The 21,910-nt window shown below is 41.2% G+C and overlaps 1 protein-coding gene across 2 annotated transcripts in view; it reads left to right on the top strand.

The window, feature by feature from the left end:
• Positions 1-21,910, top strand: part of MFSD14A (major facilitator superfamily domain containing 14A) — a 63,732-nt gene that overhangs the window by 27,613 nt on the left and 14,209 nt on the right. For both annotated transcript variants that reach the window (XM_040359952.1, XM_040359953.1), the window contains exons 3-8: positions 2,907-3,002; positions 7,128-7,190; positions 9,832-9,959; positions 10,917-11,031; positions 18,597-18,815; positions 20,743-20,856. In XM_040359952.1, coding sequence (XP_040215886.1) covers positions 2,907-3,002; positions 7,128-7,190; positions 9,832-9,959; positions 10,917-11,031; positions 18,597-18,815; positions 20,743-20,856 — 735 coding nt within the window. The remainder of the gene's footprint in view (positions 1-2,906; positions 3,003-7,127; positions 7,191-9,831; positions 9,960-10,916; positions 11,032-18,596; positions 18,816-20,742; positions 20,857-21,910) is intronic.

Raw genomic sequence — 21,910 nt, 5'->3', positions numbered from 1 at the left:
CTGGGGCTTGGCCCTAAAATGCTCTCATGGGTTTTCTCTTTGTACAGCAGTCCGGAGGCCCGAGTTAAGGTCAATGGAGTTCTTTCTGACGCTTTCCCTATTGGGAATGGGACCAGAAAAGGCTGCCCGTTGTCAACTCTTATTTTTGCCCTCACCCTGGAACCCCTGCTTAATAGGATTTGCTCTAACCCTAACATTAAGGGCTTCTGCGTCGGCTCCCATGAACATAAACTCTCCGCATACACGGATGATGTCCTCTTTTATGTAGCAGACCCTCTGATCTCCCTCCCCAGTATTATGACCGAATTGCAGACTTTCGGCTCCCTCTCTAATTTCAAAATTAATTTTTACCAAGATTTTATCATTAAATGTTCCCCCGAACCTGTGTACACGGTTGCAATCCTCCTTCTTCTTCATGTGGTGTACAACTCGCATGAAATACCTGGGGGTCTATCTTACCCCCCTCTATTTCCAACTGTATACCAGTAATTACACCCAGTTGCTCTCCACTATTGAGTCAGTTCTGCGCCGGTGGGATAGAGAGACCTTTTTGTGGATGGGCCAAGTCAGTGTGTTAAAGATGAACGTGCTACCTCGCATTTTTGTTTTTTCTCCAAATGGTGCCCATTTCCTTACCTAGGTCTTTTTTCTTGAGCCTCAACAGTGCGTTTCTTAGATATATCTGGCAGGGATATATATGGTGGGAGTTTCCTAAGTTGCGCCCTTTTTGGCAGGATGTTGGATCCAAAATTAAAATTCTCCTAGATATAGACCTTCTGGACTCCCCAATGGGCTTTCTCCTGCACGTTCCCGCCATTCCCCTCGGCCTCTATCGAAAATCGGTGTTGCCTCACCTTTTAAATGCAGCCAAGAGTTTAATTCCCACTTTTTAGAAGACTGGCCGAGTTCCGTCCCGTTCTGACTGGGTTCGGTTGGTGAATTATATTAAGACCGCAGAGGAGTGGATCACAAAGTGTAAGGACGAATATGACAAATGGTATGGTGTTTGGGCCACATGGATTCATTATGGTGATGGGGACAGCTGCAAATTCACTCCCTTCTTTCCAATCCCTGACAGGAGGAGCGCAGTAATTATGTTCTTATTAGCTTTTTCTTTTGATCGGATGATTACATTTGACCAATATATTGCAGGTATGTTTTCGCAATGAACATGAGTACACCTTTCTTGTTTTGTCCTCTGGTCACTTTTCCTTTTCTTATTCTTGTTGTTTTTATTTACCTGTCTGACTTGGTGTCATCCACTCATTCCCTATCCTTTGCACCTAACTAAGTGATTGGGGACGCCTTAAGTATGTTTAGATTCATATGTACCTCGAACCTAACAATTGACGCCTCCATCCCTTTTATCCTATCTGTTGGATGGCCAATCGGGCCTGTTGTATTGTATTTTGCCTGGATATACGGTTGGACAGCATTGTATGTTTCCTGTCCTAGTTGTTGTTGTGTAAAGGAAAATTCTTTCTAAATATATAAAGATTTATATAAAAAAATCAAGTCAGTAGTGGCTCCTAAATAGATTCTCCTACACCTTTACACCCCCTATAGACATGGGAATTTTTTGGGCAATAATTGTGTCATTACCTGAGTAATACACGTACATAATTTTTTTAAGGCTTTTTTGTTAAACGCCTTCTTTTTATGACATTGAAAATTATTTTTGTTATGCAATCATTGGACATGAAGGTAAAAACCCTTCTCTGTGTAGCAGCCCCTCTAATATTTACTTAAAGCGGGGGTTCACCCTATAAAAAAAAAAAAAAAAAATGTTCTTCTAGCATAAAATTAGGCATAGTAGCGCGAGCTACAGTATGCCTGTCTTAATTTTTTTATCCCCGTACTCACTGTGTTATTGTACATAGAAGATTCCGACTGCCCACGGGGAATGGGCGTTCCAATCCAGACGGAAGGTGATTGACGGTCGGCTCTGGCGCGTCACGCTTCTCCGGAAATAGCCGAAATAGGCTTGGCTCTTCACGGCCGTCAATCACCCTCCCTCTTGAAAGGAACGCCCATTCCCCGTGGGCAGTCGGAATCTTCTATGTACGATTACACAGTGAGTACGGGGATAAAAAAATTAAGACAGGCATACTGAAGCTCGCGCTACTATGCCGAATTTTATGCTAAAAAGTTGTTCTGCAGGGTGAACCACCGCTTTAAGCCCCATCTCGATCCAGCGATGTGCACGAGTACCTTAGCTCTCCGGGGAATCTGACTCCCACTGCTGTCTCAGACACACAGCAACCTGCTTGCTGTGTGGGCACTCACTAGGGCGCAGGGGTAGGGGAGCGGAAGAGGGACCCAAAAAGAGGAGGATCCAAGTTACTCTGTGAAAATCCACTGCACAGAGGAGGTAACTATAACATTTGTTATTTTTAGCCAAAAAACAAGACTTTAGTATCACTTAAAACTAGTGCTTGTACCTTCTAATTTTCTGTAATCAGTCCCTTGCACAGCAGCTGGAGAGGGAATAAATTGAGCCAGTTGGGTTTCTTTGACTTTCAGTACACATGCATAGGAATGACCTCCATAAATATGTCTCTGCATGCATTGTTCAGTGTCCATTCGCAGGACAGGGAATTGGATGTTACCAAGGAAGCAAAACTTAAGAAGCAATTTTAGACATTGTTTTTTGTTCAGTTAATTTGTTTAGAAGCTCCTGAATTAAATGTAGGCACAAAAAATGCAGCTCTGTAATCAATACATCAAAACTTTTTAAATGCACGCAGTGGAAGTTCCTGAATTTGACCCGTTTAGTTTATGTACAGGCTGTACAGCAGAGCTGTAAGATTTGTATAATGTGAAACTTGTGATTGATACTTTGCTCTATCAGTACAAATGGGTTTGCTTTACATTAAATTATGCTCTATATTTCCATTTTTATGCAGCCTCAGGGGTTTGGTTCTCCCAGCGTGTATCATGCTGTCATTGTGATCTTCCTCGAGTTCTTTGCCTGGGGCTTGCTTACTGCTCCAACATTGGTGGTAAGTTATGAATGACATATACTGGTTACAGAATGACAAGACGCATTTACATTACTGTTGGGCATTATAATGTCTGATGTAAATAAAATATATATTTATACTACTTCAGAAATGTTCCTGATTATTTTATTATTTATGCTGTTCATTCTTGCTCATTTATTTGTATTATTTTTTTTGATATTTTTACCTACGTTGGCAAAAATTCAAATTTAAGAGGCTTCAGTACAGATCAAATAAAAATGAACCCCTGCCAGGGACCAATATTTATCAATTTAAAGTCTGTCAGGAAAATAATATTACAGAGTCCCTGGTAGGGTATAATGGAGGGGACATAAGGGGAAAGGCGAGCTCTGACTTGGGCATGGATCTTGGTAAAAAGCTAGGGGCAATAACAGCCCAAAGCATGGGGAGGAAAGTAGGGTAGGGAATACAAAGATGGAATAGGGGGTCAGAGGGATAAAGAGTGAAAACTAGGCGGAACAAAAGTCAAATGTGCGTGGGCTCCATGGTTACAATAGTATAGGGGTAAAGCTCTCAAGTGGTCGTGTATGTGGGCTTGTCTGTCTATCAGATGCAATCAATTGGGTTTTGGTTTATTGGGAGCATGTGAAATCTACCAAGTAAAACCTGGTTTTTCATTATGTTTGAGCAGAAAGTTGAGGTCTCCCATTGTTTTGCTATCCTTCTTTTTCAAGGACCGCAACCTGGGAGTGGGGAGTCTGATTCTTTCAATATAGTTTGCTTGCTCTGGCTGCTTTATCTAAATGTATCAGGAGGGATTTATTTTATTGTGAGCAAGGTGGAAGAAAAAATGCAGCTGAATTATTAAACTTATTATCTGTAAGTTTTTAAAGCCTCAAATCTGAGGACAGCTCCAGAAAATGAGTATTATCTATTCTTATAAGCCACATCTCCAACAGAGGGAACGACACTGGATACCCTTTCCTTTCACCACCCTCTCTTCTCTTTTCTCTCTCTTCTTCACCACGGATTGATTCAAAGTTACTCACCAGCGGCGCTTAGACGCTCACTTCACAGTGGGCATTTGGCGCCTAATTAAGCTCAAAAATCAATCAATCAATCAAACAATTTATGAAGCCTGGAAAAGACGTGGTACCCTCTTGTTTTATTCCTCGTTTTTCAAATAAAGCTAGAAATGTATGCTTTATGAGAGAAGAGGAGGATATGCTCTCAAGCTGGTGAAAAAGTGCTCTTGAGATCTTTCTCACATGTCGGGAGGTATAGGGGTACCACAAGATTGGGTGAATTACCCAAGATGGCCTGCGCTTTTGACACTCCATGGACTAGATCAGGAGTCTCCAAACTTTCTAAGCAAGGGGCCAGTTTACAGTCCTTCAGGCTTGAGGGGGGCTGGACTGTGGTCAGTGGGAGTATAAAATGCCCCAACATCAGAATATTGCTCCATTGATGGTGTCAGTAGGGGGAATGGTGCCCCATCATTAGTGTCAGTGGGAGGAATAGTGCCCCATAATTGGTTTTAATGGAAGATATTGTGCCCCATTGTGGGTGTCGGTGGATTAATAGTGCCCTATTGATGGTGTCAGTGGGGGTAATGGTGCTCCATCATTGGTGTTAGCGGGAGGAATAGTGCCCTGTCATTGGTTTTAATGGGCGAAATAGTGATCCGTTGTTGGTATCAATAGTAGAATGGTGCGCAGTTGATGGTGTCAGTAGGGGGAATGGTGCCCCATCATTGGTGTCAGTTGGTGGAAGGGTGCCCCAAGGGGCCAGATAAAACCTAGCAAAGGGCCACATCTGGCCCCTGGGCCGCAGTTTGGAGACTACTGGACTAGATGGCTGCCCGCATGCAGTTCTCTTCAAAAGTACAGAGTATCTGTGAGGGGGCAAAAATTACATTGTTGCATAGCTTGCCATGGCAATGTCATATATTGAAAGTTTTGCAGGGCGTTTAAGCCAGCTGTAGAAATGTTTGTCCTAATAAACCAAAGGGCACAAGTTATTGGTTGTTTTTTACTGATATAGTGTTACAATTTTAGGAAGAAAGGATTTTCAACAATTCCTTTGGCTATACGCTTTAATGTCTGTCCATCCTTAAAAGTTGAATGCTGCGTTTACCAGCTTTGTGGTGAACTGTTCTAGGAAATTCCAAAAATTGATATTCCACAAATGTCCCCCTTGCTAAGCTGAACATGTACAACGTGCATATTGACAGTTGCTGAAACCTGCAATGAGCCACAAGTGCACTGCCATTGTCAACCTCATTTTGGAAATACTAGTTGCCTGGCCATCACACTCTTTGGTTTTACTGGCTAGTGAATCTCTGACCTTGAGTAGATATGCAATCTATTGTGTTGGAACTCCCAATCTTAAAACTTTCCAGTGACATCCTAACTGAGGAAGCCAGAAAAGTAACATGAAAGCTAGGCAGTTTCAGAAGTAGGTTGAAAATGAAAGCACACATTTCATGACGGGTTCACTTAAATATATTATTAGCCTTCATTTGGTCTGCAGTGTGTTTTAGCCTTTCATAAGAATGATGCCTTTCTTTCATTAACTTTTTTTTTTGCGTTTGTGATATAGAACTTATCACCCACCCTTTAAAGAGGGACTGTCACTTGAGCAAAAAATGTGTGTTTATATGCTCCCAGTCATAAAAACCTCTGAATATTTCGGGTGGGCAGCAGTAGGCACACTCTGCCACCTTCAAGTGCTACAGACTGTGTCGATTCTTAATGCCTACACAGATCTTTGGGAGCTTTCTTAAAGGGACTTTTTATATTGCCCCAGTAGTAATTTTAAACGTTGACCAACTTTCTCCTATACTTTTTGTATATGACTTGTTAAAGCTGTGTTGCCTTTGTATATAACTCGGAATTAAAAAAACCTGTATGAGCTCTACCAACCCAATTGTGTACCTATAAACACAGCACACTGTACATATTAGAATAGCATTTTTTTTTTATTGTATCGAATGCATAGAGAAGCCAGCATTAAAATCCAAATCATTTAAACGTGACATTCATACAGGTAAATCCTGTCCACCTCTCATAATCATACCCAATGACCATATACGTATAACAATTGAGATCCATGACATATATAAAAACACAATTGTATTGCTTACACCCTTAAAATAGTGCCAACACAGAGGGATGGATATGTTTGTGTATATGGGGGAGTCATTGCTTGGCTATGCTATACTTTTGCAAGGGATTGATGGTAAATGGTCCTGGATCAATTAAGTGGGACCTCAATTCTTTGGACAGATGCACAAAATTGAACAACTAACACTCGTCCTCAATGATATCTGATGTAATAATAAGAAGGTAGCTGAAGAAAAACGTAATGATGACAGTGGTCCAGAGGAGCTACAGTAATCAGGCTTGTAGTCACAGTCTGTATTGTATATCAAAGATTGCCATATGAGTGCAAAGGCTATAGGTAGAACCATGTACTGTACTGGAATTCACAAAGAGATTGGTTGATATGTGCACCAATCCTGGTCCCTGGTGGACCATTTGTATTCCAAGGAATGATTCCTTTAAATACATAGTGTTGGCACTATTTCGAGGGTGTAAGCGATACAATTGTGTTTTCATATATTTCAAAGATCTCAATTGTTCTACATATATGGTCATTGGGTATGGTTATGACAGGGTGGACATGGGGTTTTACCTGCACGAATGTCACATTTGAATGATTAAATGTTGGCTTTTCTATGTATCTGATACAATAAATTTTTTTTTGGTATTCTAATATGTACAGTGGGCTGTGTTTATAGGTACACAATTGGGTTGGTAGAGCTCATACAGGTTTTTTAATTGAGTTATATATGACGTGCTCACCGAGAGCTCCCACCCTACTTATCCTTCCCTTTTCCGCTTTTTAGAGCGTTCTACACATTAATGTTTGTAATTATTTTTTTAGGGGCAATACCTGGAGGGATCATTCATTTTTGTTTCTGTGTTGCCTTTGTACCTGACCTGCTTTTCCCAGCTGTGACAGTCATTTCCCTTAAAGCAAAAAAAAAAATATTTTAAGCAGTGGAGGCCCAAAACTTGCAAACCACAGAATGAGTCGCAGACATTTCATGTATTAGAGTGGTGTAAATCACTTAATTTTTTTTTTTTTTAACCTATGTAGGTGTTGCATGAGACATTCCCTAAGCATACCTTCCTTATGAATGGCCTCATCCAGGGAGTAAAGGTAATTTCTCATTCTACTATTGTTTTTTCATGTCATAAATAATTGTATATTCACTTTCAATGTGCCATTTGAACTTGCTAGAAAAGTATAATATTAATTTGTTTACCACAGCCCTCTCCTCTTTTGGGAGTGTCTAATTATTGTCATTGCTGGCCTAAGTCCTTGTCCTTTTCCTATACATTTTTTAAACATATTTACACAGTTGCCAGGGAAGGGACATAGGGTAATACTACAGATGGTTATTTAAATAATAGCTCTTAGTCTGCTGGCGCTGCTGACATTGCATCCATGATGGTGGCACCCAGGCATACTTTGGGATTTTGGATGTCTTTACAGAGACACACTTACTGTATTGTCAAAGCTAACAGTGTCTCTTTAATTAAATTTGCACTGAGATAAAAGACGAACCATGTACTGAACAGAAACCTATTATCTTCACGGTTGCGAAGGAACAACAAAGAAGGGAGTGCTTCTGCAATCTTTAACCCTCCAGCTCTACTCTTGCCTTTTACCTGTTGTTAGCCCCTACTCTCAGCATTACGAGATGTTCTAAAGCTGTTGGTTAATACCACTAATTTACTATACGTGGCTAAAATTTCCTCTAATATCGTATAAAGTATATGTTAGAACAAAAAAATGCGTTACATCTGTTCAATACATGCACATTTTTATCCCTTTGAAGACATTCAAATACACATAAAATACCTGTTGATCGGTCAGAAATGCACAAATAGCTTGTTTGTGGACTATTTTTTTTCTAAACGACTCTAACCCACCCACTAGTCTATTCTACACAACATAAATTATAAGCTAGCCAAAACCTGCTGATATTTGAGCCCAACTTGATAAAAATCCACTGAGGTAGGTGGAAAATGATCGGCTGATCAGTGACTGCATTGTATTTGATGTAGTTGCTGTTCAGGCATTCAGACAATCACAGGTCGGGGCTGTCTAAATATAATATAGCCAATCCTTTTCTTGTTCGGCCTGTGGGCTTGCCAGATTGATCTGTAATGTCAAGATAAGATCTAGGAGGGCTAATCGGGATCTTTGTAAGAATATATTGCAGATCTGAAAATAAAAAATCAGAAGGTAGATTTTTGCACTTATCGAACCAATATTAGAATGTTATCAATGGTCTAGTTACCATACCAAAAAGGAGCACATAAGAAAAGATCATTGTTTTGGTTTTCTTATTATGCAGAATTTATATAATGCCAAAAGTTTGCACAGCACCATACAGTTACAATACAATTCAAGACGTTTAGAAGAGCCCTGCGTTTGAACTTGCAATCTAAAAGGAAGGGGGGAGTTATACAAAAGGCAATAACTGTGAGGAGGGTAAGTTGATAGAGAAAGTTTAGTTGTTAGGTAGAGGCAGGATAGGTTTCCCTTCAGAAAAGAGTTCATAGATGTCCTAAAGGTGGACAGAGAAGAAGATGGCCAAAGAGATTGGAGTAGAGTGCTTTTCAGAGGGAAGTAGAGGCATTGGAGAAGTTTGGGAGTTGGGCACGGGAGGAGGGGTGACTAGGGGTCTTCAGAGGAGATAATGGCTTGGTGGGTGGAAGCAGGATATTATCAGCTCAGGATCAGAAAGATTAGGTTTTTGGTGGTCATACTGGTATGTCGGTAAATTAGTGTCCATACCCTGTGACACCATGCAATTCATGGTAACACAGGAGGTGATTGACTGCATCACCAAACTGATGATGTGCATGTTTCTCGGTGGGGCTGTGTAAAAGGAGGTGCGTTCATTTTCTTCAACTGAGGTCTCAGATTATACTTGGCTCTATGCTGTGGAGTGTGAGATGACTGATCCCTACCCCTGCCTCCTGGAAGCAGAGAAATACCATCTGCTCTGAAGGGGAAGAGGGCTTATGTGGGAGGATTTGTTTCATCATTGATTATACCCTGAGGTTTTTTAGTGGGCTTATGTACTGTAGATTTATTACCACTTTAAAGGACATTTACAATTTTTGTTAATTCATAAACCATGTTGGCAGAACAGTATAAAAGTCACTAACCTAGTCTAATATTTTCATATGACAAATTTACCTCAATAAGTTACTCATCTGTTGAAGCCTTCTTGTTGGCATCTTGCGCATATAGAATGTTTCCTTTTGGAGGGAATCCCCCCCCCCCCCCGTTCTGATAGTTGTAACAATCCACATAGGCTCTGTGAAAACTCGTACCTCTGCTCTCCTTGTTTAGTAGGAATTACAGGCCTGACATAATGTGCTTTTAGAACCACACTAAAAATAATCTCACTCCCAAAAGGGTGTGCCACAAAGGGCCATTATAGGTTTGTGTATAGCTCATCTTTTTACAAAACCTCAAAATATGGAAAAATAAATAGAAATCATGTGTAGATTGAAGAATTTTGTAGGGGTTCTGGTGGTAACAAACTGAGGATAGATTGTAATGTTAGATTCACTCTACTCTAATAAATTACATTTGTCACATGTTTGTGTATTCTTGGCAGCATTTTGCCAATTGTGTGTTCAGGAAACTGGTTTAGTCTGATTATAAAATGAGTTCATGAGGTCTGCACATGCAGGGACCTGTTTGGTACCATGAAATGCAGTACAATTTGTGCTGTATAGCTGTGATTTGACTTTAATATTATTATTTTCTTCTTTAGGGTTTGTTGTCCTTCCTTAGTGCCCCTTTGATAGGAGCATTGTCTGATGTCTGGGGAAGAAAGTCCTTCTTGCTGCTAACAGTGTTCTTCACATGTGCTCCTATTCCACTCATGAAGATCAGCCCATGGTATGTAGAAGCAATCATTTCTTTCTGTTGCCAACCCCTATGTAAAGTTCAGACACATAGTCGTGGCATAGAAATGTGTATATGGGCGTTGTTCATACTAGGATATTTGAGTTTTTTTTTTACTTGCTTAAAGCAGAAAGCTATCTTTTTATTTATTGTAGTCCACAATAAAATTGCCTCTGATGCTGTCTATCCTGTGCCCCAGTCTCTGCTGTTTACTGTACACATCTTAGTTTGATTATTTTAGGATACGACACATAGCGTTTATCTTTTGGTGCTGCAACTGAGAGCTCTAGAATCCTATCTTTCACCCACTCATCTCGTCCATACACAAAACTCTTTGTAGTCTTTTCACTGAACGCCTCGCATTCTGTGAAAACATTGTTGTAATTCGTTATCCCAAGCCTGGGTTTCCCAGCTCTACCTGGGTGGCAGACTTTGCAGTGTGGCAATTCACAACTAAGCCCAGGTTCACACTGGGCTGCAGGACTGAAGCTGTGCGAGTTCAGCTAATTTCACTCTCGCTTGTCAGTTCCGATTTTGGATGCTATTACAGAGACATCTGTGCAGTTTCTGCACATATGTCAATGTAAATCGCAGGCCGAAATCGCAAAAAGTATTACAGAAACTACTTCTTGATATCGGTGCAGCGCCGCAGATGTGGTGTCGCACCGATTAGGACGGTGCCATTGCCGGCGATTTGACATGTCAAATCGCATGTCAAAACGCACCAGTGTGAACCAGGACTTCTGTTTCACACCAACTCAAGATGCAAAGTGATGTGGCGCACCAGTAATGTTCTACAGTCCTCACAAAGACACCATTTAGTCTCCTTGACTGTTCCTTATTGATTTTTATATGGAATTTGAATTATTACAACAATGGTAATGTATTGCTGAACAGTTTTAAATTGTGTGCTCATTTGATCTTTAACCTATTTTTTTTTTTTTTTTTCAGGTGGTACTTTGCGGTGATATCTGTGTCAGGAGTGTTTGCTGTCACCTTCTCTGTGGTATTTGCTTATGTGGCTGACATAACACAGGAACATGAAAGAAGCATGGCATATGGACTGGTGAGTGGATCATGTTGCCATTGGCTACAGCTTGTTTAAAAGCCTTTGTGTTGAAACCAACCTCAATTTTGTGTACTCTAAGCAGTCCAGTCCATTTTCTAGTAAAGTCTCAGCCAACTGTCTTTCCTAGGATAGTGATGTCATTGGCAGTGGAACTGAATGCATTTGATTCCACGTGTCTGAAACCAGATGCCTTGTTTGCCTAAACCTAGATTGGAATATTACAACTCTCCTAAGCAGAGATTGGGTTGAGTTGTTGCATGCTACAGTTGTAAAGAAAATGACTGGTTCTCTTTGTCTAGCCCTGTTTTTTTATTTATTAACTGTTAAACTTTTTTTTTGTTGTATTGTGTGGCACTATTATGAAGCACAATTGCTTTGTGGCTTGCTGTAGTGCCAGGAATGTTATATCCCTTTTGCTTGTGCACTCCACTAAACTGCCAAACCATCAAATGACTGGTGTCATAACTAATCACATGTGCAGCATCATGGCAGTTGCAGATCAAAGAGAAGCTAAGATGGCAGCTTCCTTGGCTGAAAACGATATGAGGGTTTAGTTCCGCTTTAAGTTTTCTAAGATGAGTAATCTTTCCTGTGTAAGCATGCCCACTTGTCTGTTTGCTATTTGTTCGTAAAGCACAGTTTTTGCTTGTTATCTGGCAAAGCAACCAAGCAAATTCTTGCACATACACAAAAAGCACTTAAATCGGTATCACTTTGTTAAATTGTTCAGTTGTTGGCCAGCAATGAGTGGAATAAGAATGCCGCAGCTTTGTGTTATTTACTCAGATATGTTATCCTTAAAGCGGGGGTTCACCTGCAAAAAAAATGTTTTAAAAGCCAGCAGCTACAAATACAGCAGCTGCTGACTTTTAAAAAGTTAACACTTACCTGTCCAGCTTCCCCCGCCGCCATCACCGGTAAGGGAATCGGGAAGTGAAGCGCTGCGGCTTCACTGCCCTGTTCCCTACTGCGCATGCGCGAGTCGCGCTGTGCAGTTCCCACTGGTCCACGTTGTGTTCTGGGAGCCGAGTGTTTCCCAGAACACAACGGGGGGGGGGGGGGTGACGCAGAGGGGCCGGACTCTCGTGGGAGTCTATACCCGAAAGTGGTGCAAATACCTGTTTTATACAGGTATCTGCACCCCCTCCCCCCTGAAAGGTGTCAAATGTGACACCGGGGGGGGGGGAGGGTGTTCCGAAAAGCGGAGGTTCACTTTTCGGTGAACTTCCGCTTTAAGAACTGGATATTAAAATCTTTGTTGATTGTTCCCAGAGATATTTACATAGTCCTCATTTAGTCATGAAATGAGCATCTTGTGTTACATTTTTCGGGGAATGCGCCTCCCATAGCCGTATGATGTAGGCAGTAGTGTAAACTTTGTTCTACACAGGTATGACCAGGACATAGATTGTTATTAATTGTGATAGATGTGCGATGTGGGTCAACGCAAAGACTTGTGTTTTGGCGTTTTTTCTTAACATGATAAAGTATGTGGCCCAGATTCACAAAGCACGACGTATAACAAGATACACCGACGTAAGTGCAAATGTGCGCCGTCGTATCTGTGTGCCGAACCCACAAACTAAGATGCGCCTAAAAATAGGCTTCATCCCGCCGACGTAACTTGCCGGCGTAGGGTGGGCGCACATTTTGGCTGGACGCATGGTGGCGCTCCCATTGATTAGCCATTCAAATATGCAAATTAGGGAAATACGGCTATTCACAAACATACGTGCGCCCGATGCAGTGCGCGTAAGTTGTACGTCCGGCGTAAAGTTATTCCCCATACAGGAGGTGTAACCTAGCAGCAGACATGCAAAGGTTTGCACCAGGGAACACAAGCCGGCGTATTTTGCGTTGGACGTGTCTGGCTGGGCGTAGGTTATGTTCACGCCATACGCAGTGATCGGGCGTAGTTTAGGCAGTTGTTCCGACGTGGTTGTGAGCATGCGTCCACGTCTCGGCGCAAGCACAGTTTGTGATACGTATCTGTCTGGCGCTTGGCCCATCATTTGCATGAGGTCACGCCTCATTTGCATTACTCACGCCCACTTCCACCTACGCCAGCGTACGCCTTCGAAACCGAGCGCAGCGTTGGGAGCACTGGCTTGGTGAATTCCATGCTTGCCTCTCTGCGCTGCATTGGCGTAGCGTACATTGTTTGCGCTACGGCGCCGTAATGTGCGCCCGCTCTCTGTGAATCTGGGCCTGTGTTTTTATCTGTTCGGATGTAAGTTTTCCACTTTAAAGATGATGTGAATTGTGTATGTGCTACTACCTTTTTAAATGAGCCACAAGTGACAGGTGTACATCCTTATTAGATGTGTAAATGTCTTCTGAGCAGATAACCCAACAATTTACACTTAAAACTAGTACACGCCATTTATTTTTATTTTTTGTTCAATCCAGCGGGTTGAACGAATAAAAGCTGACGGCTCTGGTCGCAGCCGCTTTACAAACTGATGTTTAGTATAGTGATCTTCCATGCTGTTCTTTTGTCTTTTGACAGGGGGCGGCTCCTCTGCCAGAACACTACTGTCAGCGTCTCGGCTATTGGCTGAGAGCGCTGATGGGAGCCAGTTGGCTGCTGGTTTTCCAGTGTGCTCGGCTGGCTTCTATACACATGGGTCAAATGTAGGCCGGTTTTTAATAAACAGCCTGATGTCGCAGGACATTTGGCCTGTGTGTACTAGGCTTTAGAAACCTATTAACCACTTAAGCCCCGGACCTTTAGGCAGCTAAATGCCCAGGCCAGGTTTTGCGATTCGGCACTGCGTCGATTTAACAGACAATTGCGTGGTCGTGCGACGTGGCTCCCAAACAAAATTGACGTCCTTTTGTTCCCACAAATAGAGCTTTCTTTTGGTGGTATTTGATCACCTCTGCGGTTTTTATTTTTTGCGCTATAAACAAAAATAGAGCGACAATTTTGAAAAAAATGCAACATTTTTTACTTTTTGCTATAATAAATATCCCCCAAAAACATATATACATTTCTTTTTTCCTCAGTTTAGGCCGATACGTATTCTTCTACCTATTTTTGGTAAAAAAAAACGCAATAAGCGTTTACAAAATAGGGGATCGTTTTATTGCATTTTTTTTATTCTTTTGCTACTAATGGCGGCGATCAGCGATTTTTTTTCGTGACTGCGACATTATGGTGGACACTTCGGACAATTTTGACACATTTTTGGGACCATTGTCGTTTTCACAGCAAAACATGCATTTAAATTGCATTGTTTATTGTGAAAATGACAGTTGCAGTTTGGGAGTTAACCACAGGGGGCGCTGAAGGAGTTATGTTTTCACCTAGTGTGTGTTTACAACTGTAGGGGGACGTGGCTGTAGGTCTGACGTCATCGATCATGTCTCCCTATAAAAGGGATCACACGATCGATGCAGCCGCCACAGTGAAGCATGGGGAAGCCGTGTTTACATACGGGAGCGATCGCGAGGGGGCGGCTAGAAACGACTAGCCGCGCCCTCATCCCGGATCGCTCCCTGAGGCTTACCGACCGCCGCATGTACCGGGGGGGGGGGGGTCCCGATCTGACCCCCGACCCGCGGAAAGGCAGCGACGTCGTTCTGCCTGTCCGTGCCATTTTGCAGACGTATATGTACATAAATCTTTTGTCACAGCTTTGACCTAGGATTTACACATTCCTAATTGAATTCCCAAATGTGTAAATATTGGGTGAAAACTTTTAAAACTTTTAAAACTAGCCCCTTAAAGTGTATGTTATCCCAAGGACTACTTTTTGTGACACACACACACGTTTACATACCCTGGCAGAACTTGATTTCTTGCCCATTATTCAGAGAATATGAATTACTTGTCTTCCACTCATGGTTAGTATTTGGCTGAAGCCATTTATTATTAATCAACTGTGTTTACTCTTTTTAAATCATAATCACAACAGAAACTACCCAAATGACCCTGATCAAAGTTTACATACTCCAGTTCTTAATACAGTGTATTGCCCCCTTAACATCAATGACAGCTTGAAGTCTTTTGTGGTATTTGTGGATGAGGCTCTTTCTTCTCAGATGGTAAAGCTACTCATTCCTCTTGGCAAAAAGCCTCCAATTCCTGTAAATTCTTGGGCTGTCTTGTATGAACGGCACGTTTTGAGATCTCCCCAGAGTGGCTCAATGATATTGAGGCCAGAAGACTGAGATGGCCACTCCAGAACCTTCACTTTATTCTGCTGTAGCCAATGACAGGTCAACTTGGCCTTGTGTTTTGAATCATTGTCTTGTTGGAATGTACAAATCCATCCCATGCGCAGCTTCCTGGCTAATAAATACAAATGTTCCTCCAGTATTTTTTGATAACATACTGCTTTCATCTTGCCAACAATTTTGACTAATACCTTTTGTAGGTCACACATCCCCAAAACATCAGCGATCCACCTCCGTACCTTTCATCATAGGCCTCGTTGACTCTCAACAAAAGTTATGGTTGTGGCCAAACAGCAAAATTTTGGTCTCATCAGTCCAAATGACTTTGTGCCAGAAGGTTTGAGGCTTGTCTCTGTGCTGTTTGGCGTATTGTAAGCAGGATACTTTGTGGCATTTGCGTAGTAATGGCTTTCTTCTGATGACTCGACCATGCAGCCCACCTTTCTTCAAGTGCCTCCTTATTGTGCATCTTGAAACAGCCACACCACATGTTTTCAGAGTCCTGTATTTCACCTAAAGTTATTTGTGGGGTTTTCTTTGCATCCCGAACAATTTCCCTGGCAGTTGTGGCTGAAATTTTAGTTGATCTACCTGACCGTGGTTTGGTTTCAACAGAACCCCTCATTTTCCACTTCTTGATTGGAGTTTGAATACTGCTGATTGGCATTCTCAATTCCTTGGATATCTTTTTATATCCCTTTCCTGTTTTATAAAGTTCAACTACCTTTTCTAGCAGATACTTTGACAATTCTTTTGCTTTCCCCATGACTCAGAATCCAGAAACGTCAGTGCAGCACTGGATGAAAGATGCAAGGGTCTGTCAGGAGTCCAGAAACTCAACCTTTTATATAGGGCTGCAACTAACGATTATTTTCCTAATAGAATAGTTGGCCGATTTATTGTTTTGATTAATCGGTTAATAACCTTAAAAAAAAATGGTAATTTTGCTACGATTTGCATTTTGACTTTTTTTTTTGGCCAATTTGTTTGGGCAGATTAAAAAAACACAAATTGTCGCAAAAACGCATTACATGCATTTCTGCAGCTTCTCCATTGAAGTATATTGAACCAAAAAAACAAAATAGCACCGTTTTGCGTTAAAAGTCCTTTCCCTTTCCAAATACGCAGCAGCTGAAAAAAAATCATGGATGTGAACGTGTCCCATAGGAAACCATGTAAATGCACTGTAGTGTGTTTTTTTAACCCCATTATGCTACTGGCCGATTAATCGATTATGAAAATGGTAATCAATTAATTTCATAATCGATTAGTTGTTTTGGTCCTACTTTTTTACACACGTTAATTACAACCAGATGGATCACAGGTGAGGATGGTTATCTTTAATAGCCATTCAAACCTCTTTGTGTCAACTTGTGTGCATGTTATCAGGCCAAAATCACCAGGGTATGTAAACTTTTTGTCAGAATCATTTGGGTAGTTTATGTTGCCATTATGATTTAAAAAAGAGTAAACTCAGTTGATTGATAATAAATGGCTTCAGCCAAACACCAACCACGAGTGAAACAAATGTTTTTGTTTTATTATTCATATTCCCTGAAAAATTGCCATGAAATCATAAATTCTGCCAGGGTATGTAAACTTATGAGCACAACTCTCTCACACTCTCTCTCTCTCTCTCTCTCTCTCTCTCTCTCTCTCTCTCTCTCTCTCTCTCTCTCCCTCCCTCTCCTTTTATCTGGTTATCCTGCTATTATTTATTGTCCAAGGGTGGTAATATTCACTGTACCTTATCTATGGAGGGACAATGTTGTCACCCTAGGGCAGGAAGTGTTAGGACTACAAATCCCACGGCTCCTCCCTTTCAAACCTCCATAACATAGAGGGAGGTGTCCTGTAGTCCATGGATGTAAGTTGGAGGGAAAATAGTTTGAGATAACAATTAGTGTGCACAAGACATGCCTCAATTTCTGGCAGAATCAAAGGATTATTTTTTTGTTTTTTGCACTTAACTAGACTTTCGGAAGTATATTTATGTTGAATCTGTTTTATTAAGGTTTAAACAAGAATTAAACAATAGAGAGTGAAAACATGGGAGTATCAACCTGACTCCAACAGATGTACAAGTATACATTGAAATCATAATATTAACAATAGGACAATTATTGCATAAGTATGATAAAATATAGGTCTTTAAGTCATGGTAAAATGAGCATAGTAACTGTATTATTAACCCTTAGTCCACTAGTAACAAAGCGCGACATATATGGCATGAAAATATGGTGGCGTTACAGTTAAGATAACCATAACATTTATTTTCATTTGGGTAGAATAGAGAAGGGTTAAATCCCTGCTTGTTTTCTGCTGTCTTTGTGCAGTTGGGGACATTTTAATTTCACTTCCTGTACCAGAGGTGAAATGGGAAGTGAGAGGCATCCCCTCTTAGGCTTGGTTAACACACTTTGGTTGCAACTCAAATGCTTTTTGAACTACATCCGATTTGCATAACGTGAACTAGACTGGCTTGCAATGGAGCCAGTTCACACATGTCCGGGGGAGCCGTGGTCTATTTTGAAGAGTCCTGTGCGATTTTAGGTCTGGTTCAGATGCAAATTCAAGTTAACATTTGCACTGAACCAGTGAACTACACTGGACTACTTTTAAAAACTGACTGCAAACCACAGCCAGACATGTGAGAACCTAGCCTTAAACCAGGGCTCAAAATCCCAGGTGCCATTGTGACCTGGTGCCTGGGCGCTTGTCCCACATCGGATATGCAGTTTCGGACGCCAGGCAGATGGTTGTTGAACGTGTGGTTGGCTAATTCTAGGAGGGCGTCTAGATTTTTTTTTTCACATATCGGCACCTCCATGTATTCTCTGTGTGTAAACCTGTGTTGTGCATATGTAAAGATGCCCATCAGGGATGTTTTTTTTTTTTTTTATTGTTTATCGTAGAGAGAGTTTTTTTATCGTTTGATAATAAAGCTTTGTTGAAAAAATAAAAACGGCCTCTTAAGTTTTTTAGCTGACTTCTAGATTCAAAGAAAATTTGTTAAGCCCGGCCTTGGACAGTTTTCTGCGGAACGAGTATCCCTATTAGAAGATTTCTCGCTACATCTTGTTCTGGTGATAACTCTAAAGTTTTAAATTCCTGCTCGCCTCCTTTTCTAAATGGCAATGGTCACCAGTATAACTATAAGGCTTTGCCCAGATACGGTATACTGTACACCTTTTTACGTACCCATTTGGAACAAATAAGAGAAGTTTGTTGTTGGGGTTTACATTCACTTTGCATTTGAGAAAAAATATTGGGGCATCTGGTTACTATGGATAACACATGCATGTATTTCTGTAGATGCCTTCCTTGTGTCTTATGTGTATTGTTAAGTTTAAACACTCCTCCTACTCCTTCTTTTTCAGGTGTCTGCCACATTTGCTGCTAGTCTTGTCACTAGTCCGGCCATTGGAGCTTACCTCAGTCATGCATATGGAGACTCCCTTGTGGTGCTATTAGCAACGGCAATAGCGTTGCTTGACATCTGTTTCATCTTGGTGGCTGTTCCAGAGTCGCTCCCGGAGAAAATGAGGCCTGCATCATGGGGTGCCCCAATTTCATGGGAGCAAGCGGACCCTTTTGCAGTAAGTGGCCATATTTGCCCATAGCTGTTATATTAATTAATTACACTGCTGTAATTCTGTGATTTGACACCCCTTTTGCTGAACTGTGGAAAGAGATGAAAAACTGCTCTCATTGTGCATGTTTGATTTGTGATGCTCAAACAGCATGATTGGTACTTTTTTATTATTTCCTAACGATCGCTATACAATCAGTTTTTTAGTTAATACATTCCCTGCATTAAGGTAAAAAACGTTTTTTTTTAGCTTTCTATCCTCCCCCCATCTCTGAATGAAGGGGAGGAGAAAAGAAAAGATCCAAAGCTGTGCATGGCTGGATCTCTTCTCCCCTCTCTTCCTCTTTACAAAGTGACAATAGCATACAAAATATTGCAAACAATGTCAGAGAAAGACACATGATGAAAACTCATTCGTTTTGTGCTCCTTTTGTGGAGGAACTGGCTTATTTAATTCTTCTTTTGTAACGGGATTAGGCTGTGTTAGCAGCTATTTTGTTTTGCTGCATTTTTAGTCCTTTATATCACAATTGGTACAGTTTGTATGCTTTGTGGCCAACTTTAGGTTTTGTTGCCTTTTCTGCTACATGTAAACGCAACTTTATTACTGGACCTTGTTGCTTTGTCTACTAGCATGTTCTAAAAGTGGCAATAAACATGCAAGGATTTTTACCTGATCGCATCTGTGTTGCATCTTCATGTTTCCTCCCAAGTATTCTTGACATAACAGGAACTTTTGTGATGACTTTATGCATGAAGCTGGACCGAAGAACCTCTTCAGATGGTTGATTTGCTTCTTCACATCTGCCCACTATCAACACCTGTTAAAAGCTTTAAAGGTGCCAGTGGACATCAGGCATTGATCCAATGTCTGTGGGACAGCGCTCTATCAGCCTGAATAAGGGGGCAATTGGCCCATCAACGTCAAATCCTAGCATTTTTGGGTTCCCATGAGGCATCGGTGCAGCATCCAGCCCTGCTGCCAGTAGCCTGTTAAAATTTATGAAAGGCTGAAATGCACGAGAGTTGGCTGCTGTACCATATGATACTCATATTTAGGGCCATATTACCTGAACAAAGCAATTCTACATTTGGAGTAGGACCCTGAATTCCTACGGCACTAAATGTGAGTACCTTGATACAGCATCCAGCTGCCAAGCTTTTTAGCATCTCAGGCTTTAACAGGTTGCTGGCCGCTGCACCTATGCCTTCTGGGTGCCCAGAAATGTTGGGATTTGATGCTGACAGGCCAAACCATCCATGTGTGTGTGTATATATAGCCTAAGTGTTCTCGGAGAACAAAATAATTGGACTGGTTAGAGAACCTAGTTATCCAAAATATCTGGGTTATCTTTGCAGTTTGGTCTTCTATAGAGTGCTCTTGTGACTTTTAATAGGAAGTAAAGTCTTCCTGTTTAATTGTACCTACAGGTAAGTCTGTAACGAGGCTCACCTGTAGCTACTGTAAATATCTCCTAAACTTCATAAAGGAGATATTTACTTATATACTCTTCCGCCGACGTCATCGGAGCATGCACACTGAAGGAGTGGCTGATCATGCCTTTACTTCAGGGCCCTTTGCTGTGACCGGCGGCATGCACAGGAGTGATATCATCGCTGCTCCGGCCAATCGCAGCGCTGGAGCCCACGAACCTGGAAGAAACTTTGGGGAAAATGTCAGCCGTCTCAGTGGTGTGCTGCTGTAACAGCTTAGTTCTAAGGTAAGTATTTCATAATGCTAGTATAGAGGGGGGGGGGGGTTTACAACCTCTTTAACACTCCTGTTTAATTAGAAACTAGCTTGTAAGACACTGCATATCTTGCACATGGCTTAATGCAGCATGTTTGGACTCCTAAGTTCTTTACTGTGGTAATTTTTTTTATTTTAATTTTTTTTAAATACTGTTTTTATTTTTATTTTTTTATTTTTTCAGTCTCTGAAGAAGGTCGGCCAGGATTCCATTGTGTTGCTTATCTGTATCACAGTGTTCCTCTCCTACCTCCCTGAGGCTGGACAGTATTCCAGCTTTTTTCTGTACCTCAGACAGGTAAGCAATAAAGGCATCTCCTGGGATGTGTGATAGGGCAGGTAATCATATTTTTGACCCTTGCTCTGTTAACATGGTTTGAATATGTTTTTGTTAAAGTGAAAATTGCATGGAAAAATATACAATCAAACACATTTATGCAAATTGTGTTGATGATCAGGATCTTGATAATTCCTTAGTCTTTTCCTGTCCACATGAGAGTTTTGGGTGTTCTTTCCCAACATTTGCCTATTGCACAGATGCTGGTTGCTTTGCCTTGGGTATATTATTGAGAGAGATGCCTCCATAGTTATGCCTTTAGTGGAAAACTTTAATTACATATTGTCAATCTACAATCTGTTTAACATCCCCAAGCATGAAGCCTCGTGCTGGAGTTATGTTAAAGCGGAGTTCCACACAAAAATGGAACTTCTGCTTTTCGGAACCCTCTCTCCCCCCCCCCCCCGGTGTCACATTTGGCACCTTTCAGGGGGGAGGGGGGTGCAGATACCTCACAGGTATTTGCACCCACTTCTGGGCATAGACTCCCGCATTATCTGTGGGAGTCTACGCCACAACACTTTATGCAGCTGCCTGATCTCAATTCAGGCTGTCACTGGCATTCAGGATCCCCGCTCTATAGATTTTGATGATGTAATGACTATGTCAGCAAGGATTACAAAAATAGAAATAATATTTCAAAGATGTGTTCAAATTTTTCAGCCCTAACTAAAAGCAAAGGAATTTTATTCAACTTTAAACTGTGTACTAAATTGAGCCTTAGCATGTTCGTAAAAAATATAATTATTTAGGTATTATAATTAGTCATAGAATTGCTATGTTAACTGACACATGCTGACATGGTGTAGCTGCTACATTTGGCTTGGCATTAATGAACCCTGGTCATGAAAGAATTAACAAAGCAAAGCCAGTATAAAACAAGGAAATACCAGAAAAATCGGGGGAAAAAATTACACCTGAAAATCTAGTATTTTATTACAATTTGTTGGTAATGGATATTTCTTTAGGCCTATTTTAGAATTCTATTCAAATCCTGAAATACACAAACTGTTTT

Source organism: Rana temporaria, chromosome 7, assembly GCF_905171775.1.
Source record: "Rana temporaria chromosome 7, aRanTem1.1, whole genome shotgun sequence".
In the NCBI taxonomy this organism is placed as follows: Eukaryota; Metazoa; Chordata; class Amphibia; order Anura; family Ranidae; genus Rana; species Rana temporaria.
This window is presented reverse-complemented; position numbering and strand designations above follow the sequence as displayed.